The 27,081-nt window shown below is 38.7% G+C and overlaps 1 protein-coding gene across 2 annotated transcripts; it reads right to left on the bottom strand.

Moving 5' to 3' along the window:
- Positions 1-1,369: 1,369 nt before the first annotated feature.
- On the bottom strand, positions 1,370-27,081 carry LOC100541400 (Y+L amino acid transporter 2-like). Of its 2 annotated transcripts, XM_085221379.1 has the most exons (11): positions 23,217-27,081; positions 23,049-23,139; positions 16,622-17,139; positions 13,539-13,664; positions 10,998-11,142; positions 9,973-10,096; positions 9,078-9,181; positions 8,702-8,798; positions 6,669-6,818; positions 4,685-4,868; positions 1,370-4,010 (listed from the first exon to the last, which is right to left on the bottom strand). In XM_085221379.1, exons 3-11 carry the CDS (start codon positions 17,121-17,123, stop codon positions 3,919-3,921), a joined length of 1,524 nt encoding a protein of 507 aa, XP_085077505.1. In that variant the 5' UTR covers positions 17,124-17,139; positions 23,049-23,139; positions 23,217-27,081; the 3' UTR covers positions 1,370-3,918. The 2 variants fall into 2 exon arrangements, with proteins under 2 accessions (XP_085077505.1, XP_010707418.1); XM_010709116.4 differs by lacking the exons at positions 23,049-23,139; positions 23,217-27,081 and adding an exon at positions 22,245-23,039.

The raw sequence follows: 27,081 nt of genomic DNA, 5'->3' as shown, positions 1-27,081 counted from the left end.
ACTTAGTATAAATGCTTTTAGTATCTGGATAGGCTGGATTGCTGTATTGTTGGGCTGAAGCCAATGGGATGAAATTCAACAAGACCAAATGCTGGGTCCTGCAGTTTGACCACAACAACCCAAGACAATGTGACAGGCTTAAGGCAGAGTGGCTGGAAGACTGTTTGGAAGAAACAGACATGGGGGTGTTGGTCAGCCTTCAGCTATACAGGAGCCAGCAGTGTGCCCAGGTGGCCAAGAAGGCCAATGGCATCCTGGCTTGTGTCAGAAATTGTGTTGCCAGCAGGAGCAGGCAGGTGATCAACCCTCTGTACTCAGCACTGGTGAGGCTGCACGCTTGAGCACTGTGTCTAGTTCTGGGCCCCTCATTGCAAGAAAGACATCAAGGCCCTGGAGTGTGTCCAGAGAAGGGCAATGAAGCTGTGAGAGCAGCTGAAAGAACTGGGATTGTTCAGTCTGGAGAAGAGGAGGCTCAGGGGGACCTTATCACTCTCTACAGCAGCCTGAAGGGAGGCTGTGGCATGGTGGGGGTCGGCCTCTTCTCCTGAGTAGTGATAGGATGAGAAGAAATGGTCTCCAGTTGTGCCAGGGGAGATTCAGGTTGGATGTTAGGAAAAATTTATTCTCTGAAAGAGTTGTTAGGCGCTGGAATGGGCTGCCCAGGGAGGTGGTGGAGTCACTGTCCCTGGAGGTGTTCAAGCAATGTTTAGATGTTGTACTAAAGAAGATAGTTTAGTGGGGAAATATTGGTAATAGATGGACGGCTGGACTGGATCATCTTGGAGGTCTTTTCCAACCTTGGTGATTCTGTGAGGCCTCCCCTCAGCCTGCTCTTGTCTGGGCTGAACAAACAAAGGGACCTCAGCCACTCCCCAAACATCTTTCCCTCTAGACCTTTCACTTACAATGTAGCCCTCCTGTAGGTGCTAATAGCTTTATGTCCTTTGGATATTGTGGCACCCAAATCCAGCGTTTGAGGTGAGGCCGCACAGCACAGAGTGGGACAACCCTTCTCTCAGCCACTGTCAGTGCTGGGCCTGGTGCATCCCAGAGTACAGTTGGCCCTTGTGGCTGCCAGGGCACACTGCTGACCCATGTTTAGCTTGCTGTCAGCCAGAACCCCCAGATTCCATTCTTATAGGGCTGCTCTCCAACCTCTCATTCCACAGTTGGTGTATATAGCCAGATTCAGAGTCTGGCATGGGAAAACCCTGGATATATGTACAGATTGAGTGATGAAGATAAAATAAAGGAGAAATAAGAACTAGAGTTTCATTGCTCTCCTGAGAAAACAAGTTATGAGATGAAAGGTAGGACAAACTTCATGTGCAATGCTATTCTTATGTTTTAAAACCACACAACTGTAGCATTCACCAAGAATCAAATGTGATTTATTTAAATATTTCAGCATCTATAACTTGGCTTTAGATATTTGAAAACAACTTACACATATTATTTGTAAGGAATTAAAAATCAACAAATACACGAACATTTCTGAGATTCCAATGTCCATACAGAATTTCAATAACAGTATTCACATTTATAACATTGTATCTGACTACTAATACACTTCCACTTGTCACCTGTCCAGAAAGAAAGAAAATGGAAGCTTGTGTGTGGTGCCCAGAAAGCCAACAGATTCATACAAAAACAGATTTTGATAAAAAACCACAAAGTTTATCACCTCAGAATTTCTATGGAAATGCTCATAGCCTTTCTTATACTACCTTTGGTACCCACTATCTGCTACCACCTGAGGTATCATTTCAGTTGTGTCCAAACACGTAGCACCTTTGGGCATGTAATAAACATATAGCATGGTGCAGTGCTTTCTTGATGTGACATGAAGCTCATCACCAAGCGTGACTTTGAACTCTGCAGACAAAGACTGCTAGGTTTAATATGGCACTGTCTTGTAGGCTTTATATTCTCTGCGTGCATTGTGGTATCTCAACTGCATCATTAACTGGTGCCTTCAAAAGGTGGGATGACAATGCAGTATTTCTGTGAAGTCACAGAGCAGAATGAACATCACGCAATACTGTAACATAGGCACTTGTGTACATGAAGAATACACGAGAGTATCTGGAACAGGGCAATCTAAATTACACCCTTGATCTCCTTTCCTCTTAATGTTTATGATATTTCAGTGATTTTAGTGCATGAAAGTCACAGCTTCTAAAAAGCAAAATATATATTTCTAGTATATTAGTACCTTAAATACTAAATATCTAAGTACCATACCTTAGTTTAGTGCATTTTTATCACTTACACTTTACATCAAAAGAAAATCCCACAAGTGCTGCAATGGATGGCATTGGAATGTGTGGAGAAAGCTTCACAGAAGAAGTGCCAGCAAACATTAGGCTAGAGGTACATGAGCTTATCATCTTGCAAATGATCTTACACTGTAGGGAAGGAATGAAAAAAAGGTCACAGTGGCAACAGCTGCCTTCTTTCCTATCCCATTTCTCTTTGTCTGGATAGACACAAATAAAAGACAATAATAGTGGAAGCCACAGGGACTTAATAAGATTTAAAAAAAATAACTTACTTGGGGTTACTTGAGTGGAATTTGAATTAAAAAAATACATGCTACATTCAAATATAATTACAGAAAGGAAGTATAAATTGACAAGAAGGACAATAAAAAGTGCAACATATCTATGAAGCAGATTAGAAAAGGAACTGTTGTTTTCATAGTCTAGTTGGTAAAGTTGATTGTTTTTTTCTTTTCTCTGACAGTTGTTGTCTTTTCCACTTGAAGCAGCTAAGAATTAGGACTGGTTACACATCATTGTGTGCCACACTGAAAAATGTAGTGTTCTTCACTGCCCATTTATTTAATCAGTGGTGGGTGCACTTGTCTAGTGCTGCAATGGGGACCTGCAAGATGTGAAGGCCTGGCAGCCAGTGCAGAAGGCTCTCTGGTTGCTGAAGAGCAGGAATGCAGGGTGCTGTGCCAGAAGAACTGGCAAGGTCAGTCCTGGGCAACCTGCTCTAGGTGACTCTGAGGGTTTGGACCATGTGTCCTCCAGAGGTCCCTTCCAACCTCAACCATTCTGTGAAAGACCAGCCTGCACGGTTGGGCAGTAGCTCACAGGATTTTTAATCAAGATTTTTAAATTTTCTCCTTAAAAAATCCTTAAATAAGTTCTACTGTGCAAAAAAATTAGTACGATTCATTGGGCCATGCTTTTGATACTGAAAGGCAAGCAGTGGATGCTATGAAAATGTATTTTCTCTGAATAAAGTGAATTGAAGCATGTCTCAGTCCCTTACAGTGCTCCACAGTGAGATGTTCTGCCAGAAAGCAAAAAATATGTCAGTTACAAGAGTGTCATTTGTTTGTTGAAGATACTTCTACCACAAAAAGAGTAATGGATGTGGCCTATAATGAAATAAGAATTTTTCACAAAACAGAATTGACCAAAACCAATTGCCAACTGTATCCTATCCAGTACAGACTATCTATTTTTTATTTGGCTAAGAATTTAGGAATATTTTTAGAAGTACACTGTGGCTTCTGCTTCCCAACTCAGGTTTTAAACCTTGCAGATATCTGATCTGATTTTTGTTACATTGATCAATTTATTTCTTAGGATTCTGATGGAATTTAATTTTTTTTTAAGCTTTTGCAATGAACCTAATAATTACCTACTGATAAGTGTTTGTTCATACCATACTTTATAGTTTCAAAGTGCTGTTCAATAACTGTTAATGAACAATTAAAAAAAATCCTGTAAAACAGAGGCTGGCAAGTGGTTTATGAAACAAGCATAAATTAACAGACATCAAATTGGTGCAAAGTACAGTGGCTGATGCTTTAATGTATCTGAGGATATGGAGAGAACTTCAGGTTATAAAAATTGTTCCAGACAGGATGTGTCAAGTGCAATTCCCAGTGTCAAGGCAATCCTATTTGCTTTTAGCTTTTGTAGGTTCCATGTCTATGTCCAGGTCTGACAGGGCACAGTAGAAGAGCAGCTGAATGTATTTGGTTGTTGTAACTGCAATACAGAGCAAAAATGCATAGCTGAGACAAAGTTACATCTTTGACAAATGTACGGACTTTTAAGGCATTTGAAAGCACTATGCAAATATTAGTAGAATATAATTGATAGAGGGAAAAAGAAATCAATAATTAAAAATAAAGTCTCTCTTAATCAATATTTTAATTGTCACATTGACATCTGATGTCAAACTGAATAAAATATTAAACTTTTGGTTTTCAAGATTGCCTGAACTTGAGAAGTAGAAACTAGCCTTCAGGCCAATCATTCATTGCTTCATAATTTAGGAAAACATATGGGCTCCTCTGACTCTGATATCCCACTTCCCAATCAGGAAGTGAAGCAGTGGTCTTCTGGTATTTCTTCCTTCCAAGATACTAAACTGCATGCATTTATTCTTCACAATCCTGCAGAGTCTTTAATAAACCAATATTCTGAAATGGCCTAATACCACAGGTATTGGATGACCATACTGCATCCACATATTGGACTGTCTCGTACAGGTACGTGTCCTTTGTTTTCAGGGCCATGTGATGAAGCAAATGATGTGATATGCTGTATGCAGCATAGACATACATCATAGGGGAAGAAGAATGTAGGAAAAGTTATACTTCTGATCAAGCATTCAAAACACTAGCACTATGACTATGAAAAGAGAGTATATTACTTACCAGAGAGCCACTGTAGCCATTTAGGTCTTTTTTCAACTGGCAGATAGACTCCTAAATAATATGCAGGAACGCCTGAGAGGGCAATACCAATGCCAATAAGGGAATTGATCGTGTCACTGTAGAGAGGAACTATGACCAGGAAAAGGGAACATAAACAGTATATGATAGGGAAGAAGAGATTAAGCTGTGGAGAAAAAAACAAACATTTATTAAAAGAAGCAGTAAATATTCCATTGGAAAAAATGTCAAACTCTGTAGATTAAAATGATACAGGTCAATAATAAAAACATAATTATTGACTATATGACTAGTAAGTACTGCGTATTATCTTTTGAACGGCTACAGGCAGCATGCTTATGGTAGGTAGCTTCAGTTTATGCTGCTGAGAGCCTCTTTGGTACATTTGTGACAATCTGATGACTATTTTGTAGTTTTTAGATCTGTACAAGCTCAGTTCCTTTCCACATTAGTAAGAGACCAATCTTTGAAAGCACTACTTTAAAACTGAACAGTAATGGATAGTTTTCCTTGTAAGTTCAATTGCAAATTTTTAATTGCAGCTTTGATGGGGATCCATCTCAGCTAGACTTTCAATTACCACCCTGATTCTACAAAACTAAATGAATGATTTTGCTAGGGCACTTAGCAAGTATATATCACAACTAATGGAAGTTGCAATAACATATATATGGATTTATTTTTTACTAGAATGCTTTTCACTGGCTGTAGTCACTAGACTTCTAAAGAATTCAAAAGATGGCATTTGAGCACTGGAGTTTTTACTGGCATAAATATTTCTTTTACTTATAAAAAGTTATAACTATAAAGTGATGAAAACCAATGTCTATGATTAAAAAAAAAAGTGTATGCAAACTTGTGACATTGACTAAGCTGACAAATGCTGCTAGGAATTAAATAGTTATTATCTATTATCTACCTTGCTTTAGGAAAGTCAATACCAAAACTGCCCAGAATTCAAAATTTTACCTTAATCTTCTTATATCTTGTACAAAAGTTTGAAAATGAAGTGTGAGAATGCTTCAGGAATATTTGATTTGTGTAAGCTTTCCTAGCAGTATGTGCTGAGCATATTTTAGCTTTTATATTCAGGATGTTACAATTAACCAGGAAAAAAAAAAAGTGCTGGTAAAGATGGTGCAGGAATATAGGGTAACAAGGAAGAAATGTTTAGAAAAGCTTCAAAAGATATGATGCTAATTTGGATTTCTCATAATTTTGCTGCATCTCTGCAGAGCTAGGACACAGGCCATAGAGTCAAGGGAGCAGAGTCAAATAAGAGTGTGTAGCCGTCTGTGCCTGAGGGAAGCTCTGGGCTTCCATTCCTGCATTCTGGACAGTCACTGGATTTAAGCTAGAAATGAACCGTACGTGTGCCTCATCTCTCTGCTGCCTCCTTCACCTTGTTATAGCCAGATGCCCTTCTACTGTCAGTTTTAAGCTTGCATTTCACTGCATATAACCACTGTGCATGAGGAAGGCTGAATGTCTGTATTTTATTATTCAAGCTTTTGAACTTCTACTTGAGCAGAATTTTGAGCATTTATTGTCTTTGGAGAGACTCTTGATGAATTTCTTATGCTAAGTTTGACCAGCGCGAATCTCCCTGGAGTCCCCATCACATATTGGAGTCCTCTGTGAACAAAACTAAAAGGACTAAGAACTGACTGTGAACCCCAGTGATTTATTTATTCAGGGGAAAGAAAAAAAAAAAAAAGAGAAACTTAAATTTTAATGAAAGGAAAAAGAAATTGAAAGTATAATTTCAAGCTCACAGCAAGAGTACTTGTTCTTGTGGAAACTGAAATAGGTTTTGCTCCTTCATTTCTTACCTTCTATGCTAACAGGATTCCTATGGCTGAAATGAATAGCCTGTAGCACAACTGGTAATGTTATGAGTTTGGGATTATGTGTAACATAAACCTATATATGAGCTGGCTGTTACAGCTTATTTCCTCTCACTTACTTTAATAGGTCGTGGTCTACGTGGCTGAGTATATCTCAAATATATTAGTCCTGCAATAGACAGGCCCACGAAGAGCCAGTAGTTGAAGCAGTAGTAATTAATGAGGAGGAAAACATCTTCCACAAGGAGATAAAGCAAAGTCATTAAACCCTAGAGATAAAAAAGAAAGGCATTTTTATGGGAAAATAAATAAACATTGTATTAAGAAGAAAACAGGTAGTAAAGTTATAAAAAGGCCTGTTTCAAACATATTTGGCTGGAAATCAGGTCCTTGCAGGAAGGATATAATTAAAACTAAGAAATCCACAAAGGCACTGCGTGAAATCTGCTGGTATCTCTTCCTCAAATGTAGCATTGACATCTCCAGGCCTGGCTGAAGAGGTCTTGCCTTGCCTTTGTGAAGCTGCATTTCAGCATCACAGAAAACCCTCCTAACAAGGATGGATGAACAGCCCAACCTTGGATGGGCCAACTGTTCTGATCAGCTTCAGTTTGAAACCTCGCTTTTAATTTTGTTTCTCTTTTGGAGGTGCTCACAATCCACTCATTAAGAACATTAAATTCTGTGTTACACAGGTGTGCTGTATACTCTGCATGGAAAGGGAAAATGAGATCTAAAATACCAGGAATTTAATGACTGCTTTAACAAACATGAGAAACAGAAATATGCAGTCTTCATTCCATAAGCAGAAAAAATCCACCAGAAAAAAGGAGGACAGTGTTGTATTAAGGGAGTATCCATAATGAGACAATATTTACCAGTACATTATTTAATGTCCAACATGACTGGTATGGTACTCTGCTCATACCCCTTATGTAACACATGGCAAGGCAGGATACCAAATAAAACACGAGTTCAAATAAAAAAGAATGAAATGCTTTTGAATGATTCATAGAATCATAGAATGGCCTAGGTTGAAAAGGACTACAATGATCATTTAGTTTCAACCCTGATGCTATGTGCAGGGTCATCAACCACCAGACCAGGCTGCCCAGATCCACATCCAGCCTGGCCTTGAATACCTCCAGGGATGGGGCATCCACAACCTCCTTGGGCAACCTGTTCCTGTGTGTCACCACCGTCTGTGTGAAAAACTTCCTCCTAATATCTAACCTAAACCTCCCCATCTTAGTTTAAATCCATTCCCCCTTGTCCTATCACTATTCACCCTCGTAAACAGCTGCTCCCCCACCTGTTTATATGCTCCTGTCAAATATTGAAGACCACAATGAGGTTTCCCTGGAGCCTTCTCTTTTCCCAGCTAAACAAGCCCAGTTCCCTCAACCTTTCCTCATAGGAGAGGTGCTCCAGCCCTCTGATCATCTTAGTGGCCCTCCTCTGGACCCATTCCAAGAGCTCCACGTCCTTCCTGTACTGGGGGCCCTAGGCCTGGATGCAGTACTGCAGATGGGGCCTCACAAGAGCCAAGTAGAGGAGGACAATCATCTTCTTTCCACTTTCTTTGCTTGTGTGTATCCTCTTTTTTATTTCAATCTATTAGATTTATGGATTATTTATTAAAATCATTTGCATGAAGACTGTATGCTATGCTTCCTTGCTTTTGTCTCACAGGATTTATTTGTACTGTGAGAGCAGAAGATAGTAAGAGCAAGCATAGACATCCAACATTATGAATTTAAATTTAAATGCTTTAACACTCGTGTTATAAGTAGAGCCCTGGAAAACTGGCCTACAGGAGGGTCGCAGAGCTCTTCCTGTCATACTCTTCTCCAGTGGACACTGAAAACACATATAAAGATTTAACTCCTGTCTACGTGTTACACAGCCATTTTCTAAGCTTCTGTTTCTCATTCTACTTTTACAGTCAGAGAGTACATAACAGAATCAGGCCATTCTTTTTCCACTGAAGAAAAAACACCAGATAAAATGAGTTTTAGAAATCCTGGCCACTTGAGGAAGACGTCCTCAGTGCAGGAAAGCTGGGGAGCAGTGTACAGTAGGGAGATATAACACTCCCTGTGTCTTTATCCCCAGCTAATCATGCCAGGCATAGCGCTGGGCTTTCACTTACATTAAAGAGAAGAGCAGGCACTGGTGTGAAACACTTCATATGAATCAAGCTCAGACTGTCAGGGAGGTGTCCTTCTCTGGCTCCAACATAGAAAAGCCTAAAAAAAAACCAACAAAAAAAGTCCCCTCTAATAACCAGCTAGCCAAGGAATGTCTTGTTGCTTTCTGACAAAGACAGAATTAATTAGTTTATCAGTGTATTGTAAATGCTGCTCTCTTCTCCTGTAGTTTATATCATAATTGTCCTTCCAGCATAAATGAACAATTTAGCATGCAGAAATTAACAGTGTCCCTTTTACAGTGTGGTAGTGAAGAATGCAGATTAATGACAAATTATTCCTTTTTTATTACTTCAAAATAAATCATATATTTCATACCTAGATGCTGCAATTATTGATGAGTTTAATCCACTGTAGCAAGACATGGCCACAGCTATAGGAATTATCCACTTAGCATAACTGAGCGTTTCAGTGCCAAAAGTCTGTAATGCAAGAAAGAAAACAATAGTGAGGCCATTGCATTAAACACATGGACAATTCTGGGAAACCCTCATGAGAACACCCCAGCCCAATTTTAGTGTCATAGCCACTGCTTTCCTCTAAGACTAGTAATGACTTGGGAAACCAGAAATTGGTTTAAAAAAAAAAAAAAAAAAAACAACATAAAAATGAAAATGACAGACGCATTAAAAAAGATTAATTAAAAAATTAAGCTGAAATCAAATCAATGAAATAATAGATGAAAATTTATTTTTAATAAGGTATTCTAACAAATCCTGATTATATTAGTCCGTTATTTATGATTGTACTTTTGTAGAAAATGTTGATAGAGTTTTAGAAAAGCACGTCATGGCATATTTTTGTGTTGAAAATACTGCTTCAGTCCTACAGTACTAAAAATCCCCACTCTACATTAAAATGACAGAAAAAAAACCCATGTAGTTCTTAAATCCCAGATTTTCCGTAGCTGTTTCTCTGTCTGGCTCTAATGAAAGCATCTTCTACAGTTAAGTACTGTGAGGTGAAGGATTTACAGAGTATATAAGAGGATTTTACAAGAGCAGAATTATTGGGTATGAACTTTAAACGCACCTTCTAACATAGTGGTACTCTTACACGAAAACAAGGTTTAAAACAAAGCAAACATCTTCAGCATAGAAATACTTCTATTGTTTTGCCAATAAGCATGCTCCCTGAGATTCTTCCACTGTAGAAGAATTTAGAAACTACTTCCATGCAGTAACTTTTGGTTTTGTCATTTTATGTAACTTACCACAGCCACTGCATCACTTGTGAGGAGTGCTGACATATCCAGCACTACATAATATGCTATATTAGTCAGCAAGTAAATAATAGTCACAATAGGCATGGAAATTGCAATAGAAAGAGGTAAATTCCTGAAAAAGGAAAATGACAAAATTATTTCATGTTCTGCAGATTTAAGTAAAATACTGTCCCTAAATTCAAACACTTGCAAATGGATACATCCGTCACTTTCTGTAATCCAACATTTTGTAATCACAGGATTACAAAATAAAGTTCAGCCACATGTGAAACAATTCCATAAGCAGCTTAGTTGGCTTCTTGTGGCTCTGTGTCACATGTTTTAGGCCAAAATTGTACGTTTGTACCTGAACACTTTAAAAATTGTCTTTTATATAAAGCAGTTTAATAGAGCACTTAATTGACTTCAAATGCATATTTAGATGTTTTCTTGACTGTAACATTTTTCCTGACTGATAAACTGTGCATGTCCCAAGACAAGGTGGGCTTGTATCATCTGAGCAGGTGAAGCACACCACTCCCACAGGGTGGACATCCCTACAAAGAGGAGGGGGATGGAACATCCAACACTACTGTGGACTTTTTTATTTGCCTTCAGCAAAATGAAACATTTTGCCCATAAATAGTAACACTGAAGATCACAAAATAAAACAGTCAAAAACTTGACAGTCTTACACTTGGTGGCAAAAGCAGTCACGGAAAATAAAATAATTGTTCTGTCTGACTGAGAAGAAGTAGGGAATTTTAGAAAGCTTAGGTGGACTCACACTTTCAGCAGGGATTTGTTCTTCTCCTTTTAAAAAGTCTGGTCCAAAGTGTAAGGTATAAAACACATATCTGGAGGAAAATTATTAATGTGATACAATTGGTGAGAGAGGAGTTCTTTCTTACTAGTTCTTTTGGAAATAAGTGTTTTTGTAGAGAAAATGGTTAGACTAATTTCTAATCAGAAAGCAGCTCGTCCTGCCGTACCAGGACGCTTTCCAGTGCTTTGAATGCAGAATGTGCATTTACCTCTCAGGGTTCTTCATCTCCTCGGTGACGTAATTCAGGGTGTCCCATCCCGCATAGGAAAAGAGGGCTGAGTACAGAGCCAGTGCAATCATTCCCGGGTCTGTTGCTGAGCCCTCAAAGGCAGCTTTGAGATTTTCTGTTTCTCCTGTACAAACGGCAGGTACAATTACCTGTTCCATGTCAACGATTTAGACATAGGGCACTACACGAAATGTCTCATCTGTCCCCCTCAAAATAAAAGCTATTTAATCCAGGTTTCATCACTATTCTTAAAAGTTAAAATTTCACTTGACAAATAAGAGAGTTTCAATCAGCTATCATTTAGACAGTTACACTGACAACACATTTTCCCGTGTTTGCTATTTGGACATCACTTGGGAAATCCCACCAGTCCTCACAGCTTCCTCATTCCCTGGCACCAATCCCTAGCCTACCAAGAGAGCGTGAAGTGCTGAGGGCTATGAGCCAGGGAGACACAGTTGAGAAACCCAATTTCAACTCCTGAATCTGTCTCATATTCCATCATCTCCTATCCATATTGTCACCACAAGGACTGGTGTCCAACGGAGTGAGAAATTCTCAAGACCCCATCTCAGTGGGACAGCTGTTCACCAAAATTAGAGAAGACACGGAAAATATTCCCTTTCTAAATTCTCTAGTTTAGTTCAATCAGTTGAGACAAGAAACTGCAGAAAACTGTAAAATAGAAAAATAGAAGAACTACTCGTGAAACCGTGTAGGCCTTCTCTGCAGCCCTGAAAAGAGGAAGAAAGGCCTACTCGAATGTGCAGAAGGAAAGTGAACTATCTAACATAAATGGAAATGGGTTTAGGTATTAAGGAAAACAGAAACACACTGAAACCTCTGTTAGGGAAGAAAGTAAAATGTTTGCTATGAAATCAAACAACTTCATCTTGTGGTTAGACTAAGAAATACAATGCTGCCACAAAAGAAATTCAATCTTTTAAGAACAGTAAATGCCAGTCTTTCACATTCACAAAAAAATAATTTTCTTCATAGACTGCTAGAATTTGAGAAGGTGAAGCTGCAAGATCAACGCACACTTAGAGGACATAGATGAAGAAAATTGTAGGAAAGAATAAAAAAAAAACAAGGAAAATATCCAATAGAACAAAGAAAAGCTTTTTAACTGGAGAGCACCTACTCAAAATCAGATATATTCACAGTGTTTTAAAAGAAGTGGTGTATGTCAGCACATCAGGAGCATGGCAGGGCTAAAATAAGAGAGCTGTTCTTTCCACTGAAACAGCTGCTAAGTTTAAAAGAGCTCACTGACCTGATCACAACTTTCTCCAGATGTCTCAATCATTCTTCCTCCCAGCCCTTTCTGTATTTAAGCACTTGGTTCTATTCAGACAAATTAGAGATGAGACCTTTGCCACCAATAAAAACCCTCAGCATTTTGCATTCGTTGCAAGAAGGCTTCCTCTTTGCCTTTGTCCTCCTGACCCAGGTAACAATGTAAATAAACCAACCTTAGGACTGTGTTCATTTGTTCAGTTTTGTTTAAATTTGATCAAATCAGTGACAAATGACATACACTGATACGGTTAAACAAAAAAAGCTCCCTTAAAGACTTTATGGTATAAAAACAGCTGGTGAACTGGAGCCAAGGAAAGGTGAACACCAGAAAACGTGAGAAAGCAAGCTCTCACATTTGGTTTTACAAATTAGTTTCTACAGAAAAAAAAAAAAAAGATAGTTCCTAAGCTGAAGAGTGAAAATCATCTTTACTTTTACTGAATAAAGTCACAATGGCTATTTAGGGATTTAATGGTAAATGAAAATGAAAAAGAAAAGAAACCTTAATTACTAAGCGACAGAGCTAGAGTTGGAAAAGCAGCCCTGGAGGAAATTAGTATCTAGCTTTTGGGTATATACAATTCAGTCTGTTTACTGTCGATAAAAAATGGCTCAACCATCCTGTGATGTTTTACCATACCACAGTGAATCACAGGAATGCAGTGTTACAGCATTGTCTCCTGTTTCTAGCAATTAGCAAGCCCTATCACCACTGCCAGCATCTCTTTTGCACAGCTGAAGAGCAAGTTCCTTCTTCCCTGGATTTCTGCTATGCTGTTCAGTCCCAGGAGAAGGTGAAACATCTTGCTTCTTCATGCTGATAATTGCACCAACATGCTATTAATTTTTACTAGCATGTGCCAGAGACATTGGGACTAACTAATCTAGCTATCATCAAACTGATGTTAACAGTCATTCCCCCTCCTTTTCAACCCAGACCATTCTGTGATTCTATGAATTCAACTGCTACCTCCTATACAGCCTGAGCAATGCAGAACTTGGTATGTGTTAGTCTGCCACAGCAAGAACGAAAGAATAACTAAACAACCAGTGCTTAGTAAGCCATAAAATTCCCCGAATCTTCCTGTGACAGGTAACTTTTTCAGAAGAAATAATACTTCAAGTGCAAGTCTACTGGAGTCCAATCTTCCTGTATGGAATTTGAAATGAATATGCACTTCATTTTTAAGAATGCAAGTAAGTAGAAAATATTCTTACCTTTACCAATTTTGTAAAGGCCAACAGATATCACCACGACAAGGGCCATAAGTTTTGCATATGTGAAAATATCTTGCACGCGAGTTCCCCACTTCACATTAACGCAATTAATAAACGTTAAGGAACCTGAAGAGAAAAGTGACATGCACGGGAGGACCACTGTATGTTTCACATCACATATTGCAAAAATATTCTTCCAGATACCACCCCTCTGCCAAGCAATACAACAGAATCAATTTTCAATATTTCAGGACCACCTAGATATAATCAGATGAATTAAATACCTGATTTACTCTGGAGGATACTGTGATGCGTATTTCACAACAATGAAGGCATAAAGAAAACACCAGATTTTGAGTTCTAGGATGACTCCTGCTCTTTTAAAGTAATCTTTAAAGCTATAAATTTCCTCAGAGTCAACAGTGTCACCAGCAAGTTGTGCACATGCAGAAAATACAATTTCTTTATATTCTTTGCACTGAAGTTCTCCACACCAACCAAAGCCCTTGTCTTTATACAGAGTAAGAACAGCTCCTGCACCAAGGAGCTTGGATGCTCTTTGTAGGACCCTGAATTGAGACAGCTCAGAATGCTGTTGCTGTGCCCACAGGTGGGAGCTGTGCCATTCATGCTCTGAACCCAGATCTGAAGGTTACAGAAGTACTTACAGAGTTCTCTCAAGCATTGATTTCGACAAAGGCTAATGGAAACAACAAAGTGCTGGTTGCAGAGATTAAGTGGTGTCAACTTAATCTTTCTCTCCTGCCATGTTTTTTGCATTCAGCTTTGTTGCACAAGTTAAACCTGACGAGCTTAGAGGCTGTGAGGAGCACTAGTACCTGTAATGCTGAATGCTTGGCAAGCATGCCTCCTGCTCTTCGAGTACATGAACAGCATTGTGGGCAGCTCATCTCCCTGGCAGCTCCTTAATTCACAGAGAAATGCATTTGGCATCAGGTATGATGTCCAGCTGCCGGATAACAGCAACTAAATGCAGCAAGGGCAGTTAGTTGCCTCAAGCACTGAACAGCGTGGGCTATTTCTTCTCTAGCAGTCTTCTGCTCTATTCTTCTGTTTCTCTGACCTGCCTATCATTTGCACTACAGTTTCAAAAGAAAGAAAAAGGATTTTGTAACTGCTTAAAATGAAAACCATTTAGTGAGGAAATTAGCATATAACTGCAGACATTCACAGAACTTCTGTCTTCTTTGTCACGAGCAGCTCTGCATATTTGTCTGGGTGCCCTGCCAGCTGTGAAAGTAATTACGCACCTATGTAGAGAATCAGGACCTGATTCGTCCCCACTGTTAACATACCAATATTGTGCAATAAGGACAGGACTTTGGTTTTGTTCTGGTATGAAAAAAACAGTTCAGTAGTATGTATCAGTAAGCGCTAGAATTCCAGCAGTATTTCTTAAAAATGATACAAGTGTTGACTGAAGTTTTCAATACTGAACATTTATGAGTTACTTGCAATGCTATAAAGGGCTGTTTGAAATAGTGCAAAGGATATAATTATTGCACATGTACAGAAAACGAGATTCATTATATATAGTCATTACAGCATCTTGCCATGGGATTCCTGGTAAATACCACTAAATATGTGGATACGTTCTCTGCACTGTGTTGGTGAAGCCTCAATTAAATCCACTGCTCCTTAACTTTGTCAAATTTTTCAAGCTAGTAATAAGCTTGCTATCTGACTGCCAAACTGCTTACTACATATCAGTAGTTGCTTACTACAGTTATCATAGTAAACTGTAATTTTCCCAGCAATCTGAGCTGGTACTTAAAGCGCTGGTCATAAGCCTGGTCAGAAGCAGCTAATTTTCTGTATGAGAAAGCAGCAGCTGCCAGCCATACCTTGTGCATCAGCTCATAGAAGTCAGAGGTACCAGAGTACACTACAAATGATTCACATAAGGACTACAGCAAGAATAACCAAAAAAACAAAGTCTTAATGAAAAATCAGTATTTGAAGATTGCTTCCCCCAAACATTAGGACTTCATGAAATGCATCTAGAAAACTAGGGAAATTAATTTTGCTCTAATAAATAACTGCTTCTCTGTGCAAGTGGAAGCTTTCAGCTGATAAAGCCTTTTGGAATAGGGTTAGTTTTTTTTTGACTGGACCACTGGTTGGAGTGGTCATAAGGGCCTCAAGTTACATCACTGAGCCCTCTTCAGAAGTGAACTTCCTCTGTAGCATGCTGGTGGAAATCAGGGCTACAGAGAGAACACCTTTTAAGAATTGTCTTTAAGAATTGTAATTGTATATTACAATAACTTAAAAATACTCATTCTTCTGGAAGATTTTGTAAAGTTATACAATTTGTTTCTAAAAGATCACACTATAGCATAGCCTGAAAGGAACATGACCCATCTAGACAAAATTCTATGGAAAAAATGTTTGAGTGAAGTTCATTTACTGGAGGATAAAGTTATGATGTTTATCCCTGTGTTCAATTAAGTCAAATCTGAGGAGTATGTGATTACTACTCAATTTTTCTAGGGACAAAACTCATACTAGAATGAAAGAATCACACAACATCCTCAGCAGCAAGAGATTTACATCGAGTCCAACCCTGGACTCCACAGAGTCGCCACTGCCCTGGCAAGCCTGTTCCAGGGTCCAACCACCCTTTCAGTGATTAACATTTTCCTAATATCCAACCTGATGCTCCCTGACATAACTCCATGCCTTTCCCTTGAGTCCTATCACTGGTCACTGTAATTTTAATTTCATATAAGCTTTCTGATCTTTATTCATTCTACAGTATTTGCAAGAAACAGGGAAGAGGACATAGGCCAAATGTCAACAGCAAACTGGACCAAAGATTCACAAAGATACTTTAATTCAGCAGTCACAGTTTCCCTCAAACAGATGGAATTATCCTTTCCCCTCTAATAATCTCAGCCTTAAGTAAAATACATCTGAACAAAAGCATATGAATTCCTAAGAATGTATTCAAAGGAGGAAATAAGTATTTTCACAGAAGATGAAGGAATAAAAATCTGAAAAACTTGTCTGGGCACCTACAGCATAGCTATTGATTTCTAATCAATCAGAATTTTACTTACAAATACAAGCAGCTGCAATCAATCTGACTGCATCGTACGGTGGCTCACAATGAGGAAAAATCGGCTGAACAATATAGTTAGCAAATGTGATTGCTATCACTGCCTGAGTTGTTGGTTCAATAATAAGCAAAGAAGACCACAGTCTAATGAAGGCCACAAAGGCACCAAACGCTTCCAGGATGTAGGCATAACTAGCTCCAGATTTGACAATGGATGTTCCCAACTCAGCATAACATAAAGCTCCGAACAGTGAAAACATTCCGCCAAGAGCCCAGATGATAAGAGAGAGTCCGTAGGAAGTACTGTACATTAAAACACCTCTGGGAGATACAAATATCCCAGAGCCAATCATATTTCCTACAATTAATGAAACTCCATTTAGTAACGTAATTTCTTTTTTCATCTGCATTTTTTCACTTGTGTCTGCCATGTCATCCATTTCAGCATTTCCATTCTTAGATTTGGATTTTTTCTTGCAGCATATTTGCCAGGACGTTGGCATCTTCAAATAGTATTACCTGAAAACAAGAGGAGATAACATCTTTTATAAAGCATCTAGCATCTGAGAAATGAGGAAGATAATTAGTGTACAAGGCACAAATGGTACAGACTGCATAGAAATGGATAATCCTATCTTTCACTCTTACACTCATACACTCTTGTGTACCTTTTTAACAGGTGAATGAGAGGTCACTGTCCTTGGTTATCAATCCTGAAATTTCCTTTATTTATTTCATATTCCTAAAATTGAACCCTGACTTCACTTCTGTTATTTATCTTAAATTGTAAATCCACATTCTGTTGCTAAACTGATTTTAAGGAAGAAAGAGACTCTCTTCCCCTGGAAACATGCTGTTCCAAGAGATTAAGTTATGGCTACAGAATAAAAGCATCTTGAATTTTGGGTGAAAGCCACTCACATGCATAGGGATTGTGTTTTAAAACCCTGTTTTAAAACATTTTCATACAAAGGAGTCCAACACCTGCACTCTCAGGGCAAGATCCAAGCTCAATAGGAATTCGGAAAAACAGTGCAGCTGTGTGGTCACACATAAATCAGCCCTGTGTACACATCACTGCTTGGGGCTGAGATGGCAAGGGACAACAAAAGAAAATATAGCAGCCTCAAATACAGAGATGTCTCTTGACTACACCCATCCTTGGGTCAGGCTTACTCATACCAATGCTTGCTTAGAACAATGACTTTTTTGGTTCCTGCCTCAAGAGAAATGCATTTCTCCTTCCTCTCCCTCCATCCACCCACTCCAAAGAGCTTCCAAAGAAAACTTCCTCAAAATCCTAAGAGCTAAAGCAAAGCTTTTTTTGTGTTGAACAAAACTTGTCTGCACAATCTGGCTGAAAACATTTGATCCCAAATGTAAGTTGTTAAAATGTGGATTGATGGCTCCCTGAGATGCATCTTTTCCTTTGTAAAGTATGGCTGTTTTAGAAGCTCTGAATAATATATAATGTCGTTTACCACTTTTTTTGGTGCAACTCAGTCTCCTGGTTGATCAAGTAACTAATGAGGTATGATGTGGATTAAAGATTAAAAGATATCAAACTGTCTTTAAAAATCAAGCGCTTTTTTTCATCCCAAAAGCACTTTTCTAACCACAGAAGCAGTGAAGGAACACTGGAATAAAGTTAAATATTAGTTTATGCTATAAGTGTTCAAACTTGACTGATCATCCCACCTAATGCTGACCTTCTCTTCACACATGGGTGACTCCTTTTACTTTTCACTTTGTCCCTTGAAGAATGAAAAATATCATCTTGCTCAATTGGAGGAATTTTGAATATCCAATCCATCAGTCAAGGATCTCCCTTAAAGTTCCTAATAAGCACTCCCAGTTTCTTACCACTGACACACATTTTCTGATGGTGTGAAAAGAAAGAGGAAAAGAAGCCATTTTCCCCATCACGTTTCTGCTCCCTATGGCTACATGAGATGTTGGCAGGAACCCCTTCTGTGACTGCAGCTGCTTGAATAGCCCATTGAGACAGAAGCACACAGAATTTCAGCATTTAACTCCCCAAATCAACTATTTTGGCAGCAGAGTTGGTTTAAAATCAACTTGTGATTTTTGTGCCAGATCTAGGGTTGTTTGTTTTTTTTCCCCTCCGTTTTCTTTCAGATAATTCAGAGCCAAAATGCACAAATGTTGGTACAGCCCAAAGGGAGTAAGAATTTAAAATGCAGCTGTTCCTTAGATGATATGAGCATGGAGCTATGCAAGTAGATGATAAAAACCAGAGGCTACCTGCTTCCCTGAAATGAAATCTTATTGATAAATGAGATCAAGTTATTTTCTAGTAAAGCAGTACACAGAGTGCAATTGATAGACTGTCGCTAGTGCATGTAACTTGTGTACATGATATAAAACCTGAACTTTGATGTTCAGTTTAATATTAAATTATTTTTATGTTTAGTTAAACATTAATTTTTTTTTTGTAACAATGTCTTGCCTATTTTTCTTTTTCCATCTTGTGTTAGCAAAAGATTATTTCAGATCCCTGAAAATGTGTAACCAAAGCTGTAGAGAAATATCTCTTTCATAAATAAGTGACTGTGGATAAAAATACTTTGAAAGAAAATACATTAGATGAAGAAAGAGTTCAAACTTCTGCTCTTTAAGAAATGCCATATCAGCAAAACTTTTAACCAGACACTGAATTAATACTCATAAATGGGTAGTCTTGAGAATCAAAGGATAAGAGATTCAATTTCCATAATTAATGAGGTGTAAATTTACTGTACTCCCAATTTATATTAGCTGAAGTTCTGCAAGAAAGTAGTAGCTTCCTGAGGACAAAAACTTGTAAGCAGCTTTGCTCTTGCCATCCTCTGTCTCAGTACTCCTGATCCTTGATAGCGCAATGCTCTTATTCAATGTGGTCACAACCTGGAAGTTATTATTTATTTCTTTATTCAACACTATGTCTTTCTTAAATAAAGTTTTACTAAGGTCTCATCAGTTTTCATCAAAGCCTTCACAATATTAAGAAAATTGGAAAAACTAGGAGACTATCTTCTGTCACAACTTCCTGTATAATAGCAAAAGGAAAGGAATCTGCTGTTATAAAGAATTTACTGCTGTTATAGCCCAGATAAGGACAAAAGCTGTTTGAGGAGATGCAGTGGTCTACTACCATGGTCTAAAACTTTCCCTTATTTATAGCTCATCATTTTCTTCCTACCAACCCTGACCCTCAGTCTTATTTTCTGCCCTGTCATACTGTTACGTCACTTCACCCTCGTGTGTCACATTCTCTTCATCCTACCTATCCATCTTGGGACCATCATCACTGCTTCTGCCTTTGAACTGGTGCACAGAAAAGCTTAAGCTAAGAAGACTCACTGGTCAAGCATGACTGGTTCATTGTCACTTGGGCATCACTGTAGGTCATATTTCAATGGTATATATAATCCAAGATAAAGCCACTACAAGTTAATGTTTGTGAGGTCTTTCATACTAGGGATGAACATCACAGGTATAACAAGGGTATAACAAGCTGAATTCTTACAAAGAGTGGCCAATTTCAGTTGGAAAATTGTTATAATAGGCAACAAAGCTTTACAGTAGATCTTTTAGGAGACAGGGAATCAGAATGGCTTCCTGAGAATAAAAGAATTTGTTTGAAGAGCAGGACATAAAAGCTTTCTGGTACGAGGGGAAGCCCGGGCTGGATGGGCTCCCATAGACTCTAACATGTAGAAGGAGCTGCTTCCCTCTGCAAATGGCTTTCAGACAGGTATCAACATGCTGGTGTACCAGCACATTAAATGAAACAGCTTCCAACAGTCACCTGTGCCTTGTGTTGGCAAACAGTCTATACCGCCTAACTCCAGAATCCTGCTTTCATACAGGTCCCATTCTTTCTCAGGGGCTTCCTCAACAACTTGAAGAAAATCTTCTTCTCGGAGAAAAAGCAGAAGGCCTTGAGAACATAGATAGGCATAATGGCCCTGAATTATTTGCAATATTGTCTTTGTGTCCCAGCTTTATCTACAGAATCATAGAACTCCAGGATGGCTGAGGTTGACAGAGACCTCTGGAGCAATATGCTCCAGTAAGGGCCCAGAACAGGTAGCTCAGGACAGTGTCCAAGAGGTTTTGGAAGATATCCAAGAAGATTCCACAACCTCTCTGAAAAAAAAGAGAGCACAAAGTCCTCTCTGTATAACGGGCTAGAGAAAGGGACTTGTAGATGGTCAGCTGAGAAGGAAAGAAGGAAAACATCACCGTATACAAATAATTCTCAAAAGATGATTATTGTTGTGGTTTTCTTTTTTTTTTTTTTTTTTTTTTTTTTTTTTTTGTGAAGCCACCACCACAAGTCCTACATAAAGGTGAAAAGAACAGCTTGCTAATAGTTGAAAACAAAAGCTGAATCAAAGATAGTTCTTCCATAAATTAGTGCAGGGCTAGTGTGTCACGGCAGGGTTTTCTCAAACAGTTCCCATCTTTCAGGAATCTACAGCCTAATGAATGATTGCTTCCTTCTTCAGAAGGTAATTAACCTTTGCCAAATGATTAAGCAATGCTTGGTCTGGGGTTACAGAAATGTGATGTCTTTAAAACTGCTCACAGAGACTTCCCACGGGAATAAACTGCATCTATCCTAGGCTGCTTTGAAACTCCAACCTTTTAGTTCAAGAAACAGTAAATAACTATTTTGTAACTCGGAGAATCTCTCTGATACCAAACATAGCTCCTTCCAACAGATTCTCTTGTAAACTGAGGGCATTTAGAATGTCACATCCCTAATGTTATTTCAAACAGTTCAATGCTTTTTAAATTACGTTGATTGTTGTCTACTGCCAAATAATTTCTTAACGACAGAAGTCAGCTATGACATCAACAAACACAGCAAATTCAAACCAGACAATATTAAAAAGGTTTTCTAAATGCAGTTAGAAAATGATGTTATAGATGCCACTTACAACACTTTAAAACAAAGGCTAGATTCTGTTTGCATTAGAATTCAATATATGCGTATAAAGTCATTTTAAAAATTGTGAGAAATCTCAGTATCTTCTTCAAGAACACTCTGGCAATATTTTTTTCGTGTGTGTAGTACATAGAAAAAATAAGATAAAATAAAAGCAGTAACCAACAATTATATCTCTTTATATTAATACTTGCTGGAGAATGAAATCAGATTTCAACAGTTTTCAACATGGCCAAAACAGGTAAATAAAACTTAAAAATAATGTTGCTGAGCACAGGTTTCATGGCAAATAATACTGTTAAACATTTCCATTTTGAGAGGAGGTCAAGCAAACAAAACAAGATTATCCTTTAGGAAGGCATAGCATAAAATAAAAATTTGAAAAAAGAATCAACTTGGTCTCCTCTAAAAAAAATATCCCACTCAATAGAAAACATCAGCTTTCCTTTTAGTTTTTAAATTTTATGCTTATAAAAATCTTTTGATGAATTAATACTTAACATGCTCCGTTCACAGTCCTGTGGTCAGAGACTGGTTTTCTTGGACAAGGGATCTGCTCCATCCCCTGTACTCTGTCCCCATCCCAAAGCAAGTCATGGAGGATATTTCAGAGGGAAGCTACTCTAGTCCAAATCTAAGGCATGAAAAAGACCAAGTAGCAGCTTACCAGAGAATAGGTGATATGCTTTCTTCCTTTAGCAGAGAGCTTATTGTAGCTGAATAGTGACTAACTGCTGCTCCAAAATAGGCACACAGGACAGCGTAGTTAATGCTGATACGAATAACCTCTCGCTCTTGGATTAGCCTTGTCTTTAGCTGCTATATTTATTACAGTATTACATGAATACTAAAATCAACGAGAGCTCTCAAGAAGGATGATCAGACTCTCCTGGAATGCTGTTTCTTCAAACAACCCCAACTGAGGTCATTAGCAGGCAGAAGCAGACAGCTTACTTACCAGCTGCTCTCTATTCCTTAGAAAATTGTGACAGGAATAAGACAAAAGGAAGGTTAAAAACAAACAAACAGTAAACCAGAAAAACCTCTATCCATCTACATTGAAGATGAGATCACTTTTCCAGAGAGTAACAAGTGAATGCTGTCTATCTCCTTGTTAACTTAAAAAGGCATGATGAGACATGTTACTAACACTGCGCAAAGAACATATTTATTCCTGTTCCAGGATTTGGCAAAGTAGAAAGATTTTCAGAAGGAAGGTATTATTTCCTTTCAAACAGCAATGTTAATATGTAGACTTTTCTATATTTTCTACTAGTCTATTCATTAAAGAATAATTATCAACTCAGTTTTCTTAACCATGATTGTGTTTCTTTGGCCTTTCTAATAATTTCTGACATAATGCATCATACACAAAAGAGGCTGATCTGGTGTTAAGATCTTATTTTAATTAAGCATGCTTTTTTAAAAAAATAAAAGGATAAAATACTAAGCAAAGAATGAAACAACTTACCCAATGTATTCACCTGTGTCTTCTGAAATAATATATTGTCCTCCCTTTGAAGTACTTTGGACAAAGATCAGTACGACGTACAGCACAATATCTACCAAAACAAGTAAACATTTAGAAAATAAACAATTCTGGACAGATGAAGAAGTTAATAAATGCAAGAGCACTAACCTGGGATTTCTGCTTCCCCATGAACAACAAGACCAGTAGTAAGGCATAAATTTGTCAAGTGCCAAAGGGCATTTAGGAGGAACTGATGCAGCACGTTTACAGTCTTCAGTCCCTGGACTGAGTTGAAGCACCATGTAACAGGACTTAATCAGAATCCAGATGGGAAATAACTGCATTCAAACACAGATATTCCTCCAGTCAGCCTCAGTATTCCAACTGGAAAACAAGCAGGAGCATTGCATCGTGTTGTGTGTTCCATTCTGTAAGCCACAAAGACCCAAAGGAAAAATACAAACATCCCAAACCTTTCAGTCGTAAGTCAGTGCTCCTCCCATTTCTTCCTTTTAAAGTAACATCTTGTAAAATTCTTTCCGTGATAGATTGAGACAGGTCCACTGTTAATGTTTACATAGTAACGGCTGTGTTGTTGTTGGTTATTTATTTATTAAAGTATTATGAATAAAGAGCCTCCAAGTTATTTTATTTTTATCTATGAAGAACAGTAATTTATCCATGAAAACTCTTTCAGTTTGAGTTGAATGACTGCACAATTTCAGATGCCTGCAAGTTTGTGGTTACGTACGTCCTAATGTATCAAGAAACATTTTGGCAACAGACATTTTGCAGGCATGCTATTCTCTGCTGGAAGAGACCAGATGAGTATCACATTCTTTACTCTGAAGTTTTTTTTGCTCCTGCCAGAGCAGTATTAACAGACGATAGCTTAGAAAGCAAGTCTGCAATCCTATTTTCAAGAATGCATAATTACTTTCACTCTGAAATCTAAGTTTGAATTTATCATGTTTCTTAGTTTTGGCAAGTTCTGTGCTACTGTCAGTCAGGCATTTGCCTCCTCTTCATGCTGTCAAGTTGGCTTCAGTCCTCTGTAGAGGCTCCATACTGGAACATACAGCATTTTCTTCATTAATGCTTTCCAAATTATTACTGATCTGGCCCTGCTGATTATGTTGTATTTAACATTTCCCCCAAATTTACAGTAACAGCACAGAAATCATCATTGAGCAATAATAAAGAACACAGCCTGCATTAAAAAAAAAAAATCTTAAGTATTTCTTCTGGGGACACAAATTCTAGGTCCTTTGAAAAGAAGGGTTATTCTTATCCTACATTTTTAAGCAAATGGAATGGATAAAATAGTGAGTAAGACTTATTTTATAATGTTTTTCTCATTAACTTTTATAGCCTTGCAGTCTATAACTAGTCCTTCTGCAGTGAGGATTCTCTCCTGTGCCAACTTACTGCTCATTACTGCCACACAAATACACATTTACTTAGAGAACAACGGAGAGAAATGCACTTGCCTGAAAAGGTTGTGATATTCTATTGTTTCTTGCTTACTTGCTTTGCACTGGAAACAAGAGTACTCCAATTATTTCTACAGACCTTTTCATTTATACCATTGCCCAGATGTAGCTAATAGTATAGCTTCACCTCTGCCAGCCCTTCTACTTTCTCCTATTCCCTGCCTCCATCCCCTTCCCCCTTCCATCAAGCATCTTACTGAGTTAGCTGGCACAGGCTTTGTCTACAACTGGAACACTTATAACTAACCCTGATTGAAAAAGTGCCACTGAATGCACTCTTACAACTAATGGCAGTTGGAATGGCAAACAAAGGTTAGTATTTGTGCTGACCGATCGAAATCAGTTGTATTAACAAAGTACATACAGGACACAGCGTAGCACACAATGCACATCAAGAAATTCCCATCAACCATGTTAATGCAAGGTGTGGGAGAACATGAAGTTCAATTAACTCTGTGGCTGGTCAGCGTGTCAAATCGGGCAGCAACACATGCAGGACTGAACTGTGGTTGGACTTGCTCCACATTATATGGACATACCCGTTTAGATTGGCACATGTACAGACTATTTATGAAAGGTTCTTTTTGAAGTGTAGCAATGTATCATGAAGATCAGATGGTGTCCAGATGCTGCAAATGACGTATACATAAGAGAGTATAGTGTTTATAGCAAAGAGGGTGAAAAATAACCAGACTGGATATTAGGTAAAAGGCTCTTTGCAAGAGGATGGTGGGCATGGAACAGGCTCCCCAGGGCAGTCAGTGGTCATGGCCTCAAGCTGCCAGATTTTAAGAAGTATCTGGACAATGCTGTCAGACATAGGGTTTGAATTTTGGCTGGTCCTTTGTGGAGCCAATTTGACTCAATGATCCTTATGGGTCACTTCCAACTCAGGATATTCTATGAGTATAATGACATCAGATATTCATTAGAGTGAAAATTAATAAACGAATGCAGTAAGTTACAATAGACCTTAAAATGGTATATGAGATCTAATGATAACAAGTGCAAAATGGTTTGTCCTAGGTTACTACTTCAGCAATGTACATGTCAGAAGGCTGTCAACAAGCTATTACAGTTCAGCAGAAAGCTATTATTGTCAACAAGAACAGTGTTCTGAAACATCAACACCATTTCTCCTTGCAGTGAGAAAGCTGAAAAATCTCTTTGGAATTGCTAATGAAGAGGTAAGGAAAGCACAGAACACTGCTGTGTATTGGCACAGCTGTGGGTGAGATGAAATAAGATGCCCTTGCAAAATAAGATTTGAGAAGAACTGATTAAACAAACTTATTTGCAGGTATGTGGCTGGAGATGCTAGCTTAGCACTTGTGTGTAAATCTTGTTTGCTTAACAGCACAAAGATTGATGGACATTGTCAAACAGAATACAAAGATAGCTCCTAGTTGGGCAAAACAACAAACTCTGAATCCAAATTACAAAGTTTGTATAAACAAAGGAAATAAAGGGAGATACCTATGGAGTGAGAGTGGGGCATGTTTGAGGTGTGCTGAGACAACTGTGAACCTCAGGTATTCAGATACCTTAGCCAATGGGGAAGGGGCTCACAAGAGTCAGGGTATAGGGATAAAAGAGGGGCTGTGTGTCCCCCGATACTTTGAAAGTCTCTACAGGGGAAATGCCCCTTGTAGACTCTCCCTTTATTCGAATAAAGAATGCTAAAAATGTCTCTCTTTGGGGGATAATTAAGCAAGCCTATTTGTGCAAAAATTTTCCCAGCAGGGGAATAAAAGCAGCCAGATTTTCAGACAGCAGTCTTTCTGAGAACTTGCAACTACTTCACATGCAGTTCAGGGCCCACTGAGCATGATTACAGCAGACACACCAGACTTGAACTTCCTGATGAAGAAGTTGTTGTGAACGACGTGACTCTGCCTGGCTCTTGGGCTGGCTCTGGACTTGCTGCCACAGTCAAACTCAGTGCTGTGTTCCAGTCACACAGAAATTCTGTTCCTCTTTCACGTTACTGGAATTAAGAAAACTGTCAGAGGCAGGCTCTGATGTATTAGCTCATTTGTCTGACATCTCCACACACCCTTCATGCAGCCTGCAAAGCTCAGGCACACAGCCTCCACCTCCCTTTCTCCATGCCGACCCCAAAACTTTCTCCTTAATCTGTTTTCTGTATCCCATCATGTCCTGAGTGTGGCTGCTTCTGCCTCACTATCGAAGGAATCACTGCATGCCTGATGTGTTGGAAATGACAGGTTTACATGTCCAGCTTCTTCATGGAGAGCAGCTCAGCGTTCAAGTAAAGTTGAAGGGGACAGTGTCACAGAATAGCCAATTTGGAAGGGACACACAAGGGTTATTGAGTCCAACTCCTGGCTCCACACAGGGCAATCCACGATCAAACCACTGTTTCTGGGAGTTGAAAGTAGAGTATCTTTAAGGTCTCTCTCAGCCCAAGCCATTCTATGATTCTGAGAGCACTATCCAGATGCTCCCTGAACTCCGGCACTCGGGGCCGTGCTCGCTGCCCTGGGCAGCCCGTTCCATGCCCACCGCCTTCTGGTGCA

The sequence above is a fragment of the Meleagris gallopavo genome, chromosome 3 (genome assembly GCF_905368555.1).
Source record: "Meleagris gallopavo chromosome 3, MGAL_WU_HG_1.1, whole genome shotgun sequence".
Classification (NCBI taxonomy): domain Eukaryota; kingdom Metazoa; phylum Chordata; class Aves; order Galliformes; family Phasianidae; genus Meleagris; species Meleagris gallopavo.
The sequence above is the reverse complement of the archived record's forward strand: the minus strand, read 5'-3'. Positions and strand labels throughout refer to the sequence as shown.